Here is a 10,833-nt window from a genome sequence, read left to right as displayed (position 1 = left end):
TATCAAGTAATATTACCAATGACTAATTTAGTAGATGAAAAGTAAGCTAGAACTAAAATACCAGAAAAAATAACCCTCAGAAAGAGAAAGGGTGATTTTAGATAACAGCATACTAAGTATCCCTGGAAAAGAGAATAACAGTAAAGAATGTTAGATCTTGAGAAGAATGCATGTTAGCATTTTTATGGGTAACCACTAAAGAATCAGAAAGATTCTAAGATCTAAGCCATGAGAGGGAAAAGAATGTACTTTTTAAAAAGTTTAGTCAATCTATCATAAAAGAAGGCAGGAAAGGAGTGCAGAAAGGGAAGCAAAGAAGAAGCAGGACAATGAAAAAACATAACGCATGATGGCAGAAATAAACTCTAACAGAACAATAATCACAATAAAAGTAAATGGACTTAATGCAGTTATGTAGTTACTCAGATTGGATGACAAAACAAAATCTAATTATGTTTAACAGAGACCCACTTAAAACATAAGAACACAAGGAGTTTGAAAGTAAGATAGATCTCCATAGTGAGTACTAATCAAAAGAAAGTCGGCACAGTTAAAAATGATTAAGATAGTAAATTTTATGTTATGTGTAATCTACCACAGTCCAAAATAGCAAGAGTAAAGGAAAGTTGGAATAGCTCTATTAATATGAGACAAAATTGATACTGTGGCTAAAAACATTACTTGGAATTAAAAGGGTCACTACACAAAGAGTTCAATTCACCAAGAAGGCAAAATGATACTACACTTGTTTCATAAAACAGCCTCAAAACCTAAAGCAAAAGTTGACAGAACTCTAGCTGCAGGGAGAAATCTACAGATGTTGAATGTCTTCACAGCGGGAGATTTTAATAACTATCTCAGTAATTAGTATATCGACAAACCGTAGGTTTGAACATAGAACCCTGCAACCAAAAATTAGCAAATAGATATGCTTCTCAAATACGTAGGAAGATTTACAAAAACTTGACATTTAGTAGACCACAGAGAAAATTTCAACAACCATCAAAGAATGGCTGTCACATAGGCAACATGTTCTGACTACAATGCAACTATGTTAGAAATCAATAACCAAAAGATAGTATTTAAAACTCCATTTTCGGACTTCCCTGGTGGCGCAGTGGTTAAGAATCTGCCTGCCAATGCAGGGGACACGGGTTTGAGCCCTGGTCTGGGAAGATCCCACATGCCACAGAGCAACTAAGCCCGTGCGCTACAACTACTGTAGCCTGTGCGCCTGGAGCCCATGCTCTGCAACAAGAGAAGCCACCACAATGAGAAGGCCGTGCACCGCAACGAAGAGTAGCCCCTGCTCACGGCAACTAGAAAGCCCGCGTGCAGCAACAAAGACCCAACACAGCCAAAAATTAAATAAATAAATAAATAAATAAAACTCCATTTTCTTCAAAATGTAAAAAGCACCTTTAAAAAAAATAACTCACAGGTCAAAGAAAAATCATAAGGAAATTTAGAAAATACGAAGAAACTAGGCAATAATGAAAATACTTCATACCAAAACTTTAGAGATGCAGTTAGAAAGATTGTTAGAGAAATGGAGAAGCTTAAATGCTTACATTAAAAAAGAAGAAAGTCTAATCCAGTAATTCCACTTCTGGGTATTTGTCCAAACAAAACAAAAACACTGACTTGAAAAGGTATCTGCACCCCCATGTTCATTGCAGCATTATTTACAAGAGCCAAGATACAGAAGCAACCTAAGTGTCCATTGATGGATGAATGGGTAAAGAAAATTAAGAAAGTTACAGATAGATGATAGATAGATATACAAACATATATATTTATAATTATTATTCAGCCATAAAGAAGAAGGAAATCTTGCCATTTGCAACAGCATGGATGGACCTTAAGGATGTTATGCTAAGTGAAATAAGTCAGACAGAGAAAGACAAATACCATATGATCTTATTTATACGTGGACTCTTCTCTTTAAAAGCCAAACTCATAAATACAGAGAACAAATTGGCAGGGGTTGGGGGGTCACGTGAGATGGGTGAAGGAGGCCAAAAGGTACAAACTTCCAGCCACAAATAAGTCATGGAGATGTAATCTACAGCATGGTGACTACAGTTAATCATACTGAATTGCGTATTTGAAAGCTGTTAAGAGAATAGATCTTTAAAGTTCTCATCACAAGTAAAAAAAAAGATTTTGTAACTAAGTAAGGTGATGGATGGTAACTAGACTTTTTGTAGTAATAATTTCACAATATATACAAACATCAAATTGTTATGTTGTACACCAGAAACTAAAAATAATGTTATACGTCAGTTATACATCAGTTCAAAAAAGAAGAGTGAAAGTTAATGAACTAAGGATTCATCTCAAGACATTAGAAAAAGAACAACAGAAGAAGCCCAAAGAATACAGGAAAAAGGAAGGAAATAAAAATATAAGAATGCAATGAGCAAAATGGAAAATAATGATACAATAGAGAGGATGAATAAAGCCAAGAACAGATTCTTTGAGAAAAGTAACAAAAATACATAAAAATCTTTAACAAGAATGATCTGGAAAAAAAGAGAAAAACCATAATAAAAATTATAATCTAAAAAAGGGTTTTTCTTAATCACTACTGATTAAGAAAAAAAAACTTTTAAGAGAAAGAGAGACTGTTGTAAATAACTTCATGCCCACAAGTATGAAATTTTACAGACAAGAAGGTTTCCTAGAAAAATGTAACTTGCCAAAACCGATACCAGAAAAAAAGCTGAAGAACCTGAACAGAGCTATTGAAGACATGGACCCTGCAATTTACAAATCTACCCAACTACAATAACTGAGCCTTCTACAAACTCTGCCATAGCATAGAGAAAGTGGAAAAACTCTTCAACTTATTTCATGAGACTGAAGGTGATAACTCGAGAATAACTATGGATAACTCATTTGAGGGGTGAGGAAGAATTCCAAAGTTTCACAAATCTGTAAAGAAAAGGGAACAAAGAATGATCACAGGATGAAGGGAACAACGCCTGGAACTGCATTTTGGATCTCTAAAATATGCACAGTAAGTACAATCTAAACACTGGATTTGTTAAAGGACCTCCTTCCTTTCATTACAGTTCGTGTTTGCAGTAGGTATAGTTTGCATAAGTAGATGTCCTCAGGATCAGTATCTTTCTCATACATTCTGTGTAGAGTATCCATGGAGCTTTTCTGTCAAGAGTAAACATTTTGTAACCTCAAAAAAATATATGTCAAATCTATATCCACGTGCATAAGAATGAAGGTGGACCCCTTTCCATACACAATATAAATGCCAAGTAGATCACAGGCCTAAATGTAAGAGCTATCTATAAGACTCTTAGAAGGAAACATAGGGTTTTTCATGACCTTGGGTTAAGCAAAGACTTTTAGATATGACACTAAAAGTATAACCAACAAAAGAAAAAAATAGATAAATTGGGCTTCATCAAAATTAACATCATTCATGCTTCGAAGGACACCATCAAGTGAGTGAAAAAACAACTCAGAGAATAGGAGAAAACATTTGCAAATCATACACCTGATAAGGGTCTAGAATCTGAAATAAAGAACTATTATAAACCAATAATAAGAAGACAAATAACCCAATTCAAAAATGGGCAAAGGACCCAAATAGACATTGCTCCAAAAAAAATATACAAGTGACCAATAAGCAAATGAAAAGATGCTCAACATCATTAGCCATTGGGGAATCAAATCAAAACCACAATGAGACAACACTTCACACACATAAGAATGGCTATAATCAAAAAGTCAGATAATACCAAGGATGTGAAGAAGCTGGAACCCTCATACACTGCTGGTGGGAATGTAAAACGATGCAGCCACGTAGGAAAACAGTTCCTAAAGAGTTACTGTAGACCCACCAATTCCACTCCTACATATAGATCCAAGAGAAATGAAAACATACGTACACACAAAGAATTTGTACACAAATGTTCATAGCAGCATTATTCACAATAGCCAGAAAGTGAAAACAACCAAAATGTCCATCAACTGATAAATGGATAAACAAATGTGGTATGTCCATACAATGGAATATTATTCAGCCATAGAAGGAATACAGTATTGATACATACTACAGCTTGGATGAACCTTGAAAATATTATGTTACGTGGAATAAGCCAGATACAAAAAGTCACATCTTGTATGATTCAATTAACAGGAAAATCCATAGAGACAGAAAGTAGATTGGTGTCGGGGGAAGGAGCAGTGACTGCTAACGGGTACACGGTTTCTTTGGGGGAGTGTTGAAAACGTTCTAAAATTGATTGTGGTGATGGTTGCACAACTCTGCGAATATACTAAAACCCACTGAACTGTACACTTTAAATGGGTGAATTGTATGGTACGTGAATTATATTTCAACAAAGTTGTTAATAATAAACCGTATAGATGGTGTCTGAAAATTGCATCTTATGTCTCTGTGGAAAAACTGTGATTAAAACACATTTCAAGTGCTAAGTTTCAGTCGGAGAGGACAGCTGTCATCAGCTACACAGGCCAAAATCAGTAGTTGTAAACTTCAACGTCATCACTGCTCTTTCACGGACCACCCCCCAAAAGCATCTCTTGGACATTTGCCACTTCATACGCCGAGTGAAAACTGCTAAATGCACATTTCAGGGCTTCCCTGGTGGCGCAGTGGTTGAGAGTCCGCCTGCCGATGCGGGGGACGCGGGTTCGTGCCCCGGTCTGGGAAGATCCCACATGCCGCGGAGCGGCTGGGCCCGTGAGCCATGGCCGCTGGGCCTGCGCATCCGGAGCCTGTGCTCCGCAACGGGAGAGGCCACAACGGTGAGAGGCCCGCGTACCGCAAAAAATAATAATAATAAAAAATAAAAAAGTAAATGCACATTTCAGCATTAGGATCCTTAGAAATCTCAAAGTCCTCCCTTTGATTTTATAGGTGAGGAAACGAACCTAGAAAGGGGTTAAAACTCTACTGCCAAGAGTCACAAAGCAAGTTTGCATCAAAGCTGGGATTAGAACCTGTCTCCCTTACCTCACCTTTCTCTTCCTACAGATTTTTTGCGGGGTTCCACGCCCCTCAAACTGGTCTTCTGAGCACGGTCAAAACTAAACTCCTCACAGCCTGGATATCTGACTTAGGCCGCGGGCAGGAGCTAGAAGGGGGTCAGGAGGCCGCAAATTCTAGGACAGGGAGGGGGACATTGTGGGGAGGAGATGGGGCTGGGTTTCAAGAAGACAGTTTAAACCCCAGTTCCCGTAAGAGCAGGGGACACAGTGGGGGACATAAACTCAAGGGATGAGCCATCCCCTGGTGTCACATGTGGTCTGGGGCCTGTGGCTATTTTTTCCTGTCACTAACGTGGTTAGAGGGTGAACTCATAAGAACGGTTCCCCACTTACCCAGCTATCTCCACCTCAGACCAGTATGACTCTGCCTCCCAGAAGCTGCCCTGTGAGCCACTCAACCCATGGAAACCTCATGTAAGACAAAGGTTGGAGAAGACCCCAGGCCTCTGGCCTCACCCAAGTCTCTCTTCCCAGCAGTGTCGCACAGCTGTCCGCCCACCTGCACTATGGGTGCAATCACAGACCAGGCCTAGGGAGGAGCAGGAGACCCTGTCCTGACGTATGCGTTTGGGGCCCAGAACCTGGCGTGGGCTGGGGTGCAGGTGTGGGCAGGAAGTGGGCAAGCAGATGTGAACAACATTTATTTTCTCCCCACTGCCCTGGGAGGAGGGAACGGTCACGTGCTTTAACACTCACAGAGGGCCAGGCACTGTTCTGAGCACTTCACACGTAGAAACTCCCCAATTCTTCACAACCCATGGGGTCTGCACTAATATCATCCCCAGTTTGAGATGAGGAAACTGAGGCACAGAGAGGCTAAAGAAGCTGATCAGGCCACACAGTTAGGGCGTACCCGAGCTGGCCCAAGCCCAGGCGGACTGGCTCCCGAGCTCCTACTCTGTACTGCCTCTGACAGCCCACACATGCGATGCTGCAGGGAGAAGCAGGGAAGCTGTCCCTGCTGGCTTGTCATCAACACCAGAGCTGAATCTCGAAGCTCTCAGACCCCTGTGTTCTTGCTCCACCCCCTAAACCTCACCTGTTTGCCCCGGGTTCCCATGCCCCAGGCAGCTCTGCTTGGCAGATGAGCCTCTGGTCCTCTCGGCTTGCTTCCTGAGGGCTGTCAGCAGGCCGGATGAGGAGGTGAGGGCAGGGTGGGTGCTGGTGGGCGGGGGAGAGCGAAGGGGACCCATGACTAGAGCTGGGGGGCGGGGCAGGAAGCAGAAGTGACATGAACTGTGGCCTGCGTGATGAGCTGTGATGAGATGTGAACTGTGGCCTAGGGGGCTGCACCACCATTTCAGGAGCCTCCCGTGGGGAGAGAGGGTGTCTCTCTCGTAGGAGCATCTCAACACAGGACCGCAGGTAGGGAGGAAGCAGGGGGTCAGGGAGGCTGGGAGCCTCTGAGTGGGGACAGAGGGGCACAAGAGTAGGGCTGCTCTGTCTGGGGAAGAGCCTGATGGGGCAGGAAGTGCTGTAACCCGTAAGGCAAGAGACCTGGGTCCAGACTGTGCTCTGTCACTAACTCGCTGGGCAGCCTCACGCCCACCCTGGGCTTCAGTTTTCTCTTATCCAAAATGAAGAGGTTAGAGTACACAGTCTTTAAGGCCCCTTCACATGCTGACAGTTAAAACTAAGAAAGCTGGAAACAGGCTCCCCGGGAAATAATATGACGAGGGTCAGGATGGAGACTGAGTTCTTTAGATTAAGGTTATGAACTATGCTGGCTGCCTAAGCAAGATGATCGGAGGGCCTTCAAAAGACTCCCCTTCTCCTATTTACCTCCCTGGGGCCTGCCATTTTGCCTAGAATTCCACCATTCAAGCCACTCCTTTAGGTAAGGCACGAAAGGTTCCAGCTGGAATACAGGGGAAGTTCCTGCTCTCCGTAATTCCCCAGGCCTCAGACAAGCTGCTGTCCCTGGCAGGTGCCAGAGTGGAGAGGCCTCTGAGGAGCTCAGTCTGGACGGGGTAGAGAGAGGAGATTCCAGATCATAAGCAGGCCCAGTGAAGCTCCAGAGCCACCTCAAAGGGAGGAAGAACCTTTCAGCTAAGCATTGTCCAATAGTCGGCAATAGGCAGCTTGCAGACATGGCCAGAATCCCGAAGAGCGTTGGCAGGGAACGCCAAAGAGGAGACAAGCATCAGGAGGAGAGCAGACCGAACGGCCCCTCCCCACACAGGGTCTAGGGGCACAGGCGCATAGGCAGCTTTTATTCTAGAACTCAGGCTGATGTTCTTCCATGAGCTCAGAGAGAGGGCCCCAAGGGGAAATGGGGAGAATGAGGGTGATGCCCAACCTCATTTCTTTTCCAATTCTGTTAAGGGCTTAATGGGGGTGGGGGGAGATAATGAGAGAGGTGAGGTGAGGAAAGAAAGCATGGCTTGTTCTTGGGTCCACAATAATACCTCTCCAGAATCCAGGCTTCCCTAGAGTTCCCAGATTCCCCAGTTTCCTCCCCAAATCTTCTGCAGCTACTCTCCGTCCTCTCCTCTGCACGCAGAGACCCCTCCCCACCATCAGTAGCTGTGGCCCTGGGGACAAAACCATCCATCTGGATTCCCATTTGGCCTTAAATAGTGAAATCCTAGCAACAGTCTCCTCCTGGCTGTGTGACCTTGGCAAGTCCACTCCCCTCTTTGGGTCCGTCTGTACAATGTAGGGGGTGGACCAGGTTTGTGAACGCCATGCCGGCTCTGACATCCAATGACTTAAGAGATATCTCATTCCCTCCCCATCCCATACGGCCTGATAAGCTACAGTTGGAGGAGGGGTCGGCCCTCCTCCATGCCCGTGCCCACAGCTTCTGCCCTCCGCCTCCACAGCTCCATGGCCTCCCGAGGGCTCCTCCCCGGCATCCTCCTCCTGCTGCTGCCCGTACCCGCCCCCGCCCCCTGCTACACGGCCGCACGCTCTGAGTGCCGGCGCAACCTCAAGTTCGTGCCCGGCTCCTGGCTGGCAGGGGAGGGCGTGGATGTGACCAGCCTCCGGCGCTCAGGCTCCTTCCCGGTGGACACACAGCACTTCCTGCGGCCCGACGGCACCTGTACCCTCTGCCGCAACGCCCTGCAGCAGGGCGCCCTCCAGCGCCTGCCCCTGGCGCTCACCGACTGGCGCGCCCAGGGCTCGGGCTGCAAGCGCAAAGTGGTCAAGGGTGAGGGTCGCTCCACCGAGGAGGTGGCTGGGGCGGCGGCCGACAGCATCCGTAACGACTGGCAGGTGGGACTGGACGTGAGTCCCAAGCCCAGCAGCAAGGTGCGCGTGACCGTGGCGGGCTCGCACTCCCGGGCAGCCAACTTCGCGGCCCAGAAGACTCACCAGGACCAGTACCGCTTCAGCCTGGACTCAGTGGAGTGTCGCTTCTACAGGTGAGCACCGGGGTCGGGGGAGTGGAGGGTGGGTGGGGCTTGGAAAAGGCGTGGGAAACTCGGGGTGGTCTGGGAGCCCTGGAATGGCAGCGTGCGGAGCTGGAGGCCGCTTCCGCCAGGAGGAGATGGCAGTCCTGGTTCTCACGTACCTCCTTCCCTGAGGCCCTGATCTGGAAGAACCCAGGGAGAGAACAGGTGGAGGGCAAGCCAGCAAGGCTACGCTCAGAGCCCCAGGTGGTGCCAGTCTGGTCTACTGAGCACCCAACCGCCACTTCCCTGGGCATTGCTAGCTTCCTGCGGGCAGGAGGCCTGGCTGGGCCCCTCCTATCCCTGGGCCTCTTTCATCCGTTCAAGCGCTCTTCATTTCTGCCTTGCCAGGCTCTGTGCTAAGAACTCGGGCTACAGGTTGAACAACAGCAGCCATGCCCCGAGCCCTCAGGGACCTAGTCACCCTAAGAAATGCATGGTCTCCATGGGACCCAGAGTCACCCACCCTGACTTCTCTCCCGGGAGGCCATGTTTCCCACACAGTGAGACAGGGCGCTCCTGCCTGCGTGGCCAGAGTTGCCAGGAGCCCAGGTATACAAGGCCCAACCCAGGGGACAGACAGACAAAGGCCACAGGACTAGGTTCCAAAGCCAGAGAGACACCATCGGTGTGGTACCATCGCTTTTAAAATTAGAAAAGAAAAAGAAAAGAAAAAACTTTTTTTGAACAAGAAAGACAAAAATACGTATACGAAGTACCTAGGTCACCAAGGGGCAACGGGCAGGGTGGGTTTCCCTGCTGGCTTGGTGGTTCAGAGCTTGAGCTTTGGAGCCAGGCCACCTGGGTCCAAGTCCTAGTTCGGCCACTTAATGTGACCTTGGGCAAAATCTCACAGGAGTTATTTAGGGGAAAACACTTCCCACCACTGGGCCCATCTGATGTTTTTCTCTCCCCTCAGTTTCCACCTGGTGCACGCTCCCCCACTGCACCCCGAGTTCAAGAAGGCCCTCAAGACCCTGCCCCCCCACTTCAACGTCTCCACCGAGCCTGACTACCGGAGGCTCATCTCCAGCTATGGCACCCACTTCATCCGGTCCATGGAGCTGGGCGGCCGCATCTCGGCCCTCACCGCCCTGCGCACCTGCGAGCTGGCCCTGGAAGGGCTCACGGACCAGGAGGTTGAGGACTGCCTGGCCGTCGAGGCCGAGGTCAGCATAAGCAGTCACGCCAGTGCCTCGTCGGCATTCAAGGAGTGTGAGGAGAAGAAGAAACATCACAAGATGGGGACTTCCTTCCACCAGGCCTACCGGGAACGCTGTTCTGAGGTCGTCGGCGGCCACCACACGTCCATGCATGACCTGCTGTTCGGGAACCAGGCCGGGCCCGAGCAGTTCTCAGCCTGGGTGGCCTCGTTGCAGGACAGCCCCGGCCTGGTGGACTACACGCTAGAGCCGCTCCACGTGCTCCTGGACAGCCAGGACCCGCGGCGGGAGGCACTCAGGCAGGCTGTGAGCAAGTACGTGATGGACAGGGCACGCTGGAGGAACTGCAGCCGCCCGTGCCCCCCGGGGCAGCGCAAGAACCCTGAGGACCCGTGCCAGTGCGTGTGCCATGGCTCAGCGGCCACCAACCAGGACTGCTGTCCCAGGAAGAGGGGCCTGGCCCGCCTGGAGGTCATGAACTTCCTGGCGACGGGTCTGTGGGGAGACTGGACCACTGCCACGGACGCCTACCTGAAGGTCTTCTTCGGTGGCCAGGAGCTGAGGACCGACACAGTGCTGAACAACAACCACCCCAGGTGGATGACACGGCTGGACTTCGGGGATGTTGTGCTGACCACAGGGGGCCCCCTAAGGGTGCAGGTCTGGGATGCAGACTACGGCTGGGACGATGACCTTCTCGGCACCTGTGACCAGACTCCAAAGTCTGGCTCACACGAGGTGAAGTGCCACCTGAAGCACGGTCACCTGAGATTCTCCTACCATGCTAAGTGCTTGCCTCACCTGGCGGGGGGGACATGCCTGGAGTACGCCCCCCGAGGGCTTCTTGGGGAGCCTCCAGGAAACCGGAGTGGGCCAGTGTGGTGAGAGCAGTGGGCCGAATTGGAGGGGTCTCACGAAGGGACCCAGAGGGCCTATCTCCATATCCCCATTAGACAGTTGGAAAACTGAGGCTTTCTTTTTTTTGCAGTGAGGTGGCTGAATTTACAGGCCAGCCCTGAGTCACCCTGTCCAAACTACCTTAGCTCTTCGATATCCTCAAGCCCCAGAAATGAGCTGGAGTTGGGCCACGCCCTACAGCCACTGCTACACAGGTCCCAGCTCAGGTCAGGGGCCAGGCGGAAGGCCAGGAGGCTGTTCCCACCAGGCTGCCTGGTGTCCTTTGTACCATTCCCTTGCAGCCCCTCTTCTAGCGTGGTGAATTCTTCATCATATTA

At 48.6% G+C, this 10,833-nt stretch overlaps 2 protein-coding genes across 2 annotated transcripts in view; one reads left to right on the top strand and one right to left on the bottom strand.

The window, feature by feature from the left end:
• Positions 1-6,233, bottom strand: part of TBATA (thymus, brain and testes associated) — a 14,431-nt gene extending 8,198 nt beyond the window's left edge. Inside the window, exon 1 of the mRNA XM_028481475.1 lies at positions 6,080-6,233. Within this exon, the coding sequence (XP_028337276.1) occupies positions 6,080-6,233 (154 nt within the window). The remainder of the gene's footprint in view (positions 1-6,079) is intronic.
• A 1,636-nt stretch (positions 6,234-7,869) lies between these two features.
• Positions 7,870-10,483, top strand: PRF1 (perforin 1). The gene is made up of 2 exons (XM_007116009.2): positions 7,870-8,408; positions 9,355-10,483. Exons 1-2 carry the CDS (start codon positions 7,870-7,872, stop codon positions 10,481-10,483), a joined length of 1,668 nt encoding a protein of 555 aa, XP_007116071.1.
• Positions 10,484-10,833: the final 350 nt, after the last annotated feature.

This window comes from Physeter macrocephalus, chromosome 20 (genome assembly GCF_002837175.3).
Source record: "Physeter macrocephalus isolate SW-GA chromosome 20, ASM283717v5, whole genome shotgun sequence".
NCBI classification, from domain to species: domain Eukaryota; kingdom Metazoa; phylum Chordata; class Mammalia; order Artiodactyla; family Physeteridae; genus Physeter; species Physeter macrocephalus.
The sequence above is the reverse complement of the archived record's forward strand: the minus strand, read 5'-3'. Positions and strand labels throughout refer to the sequence as shown.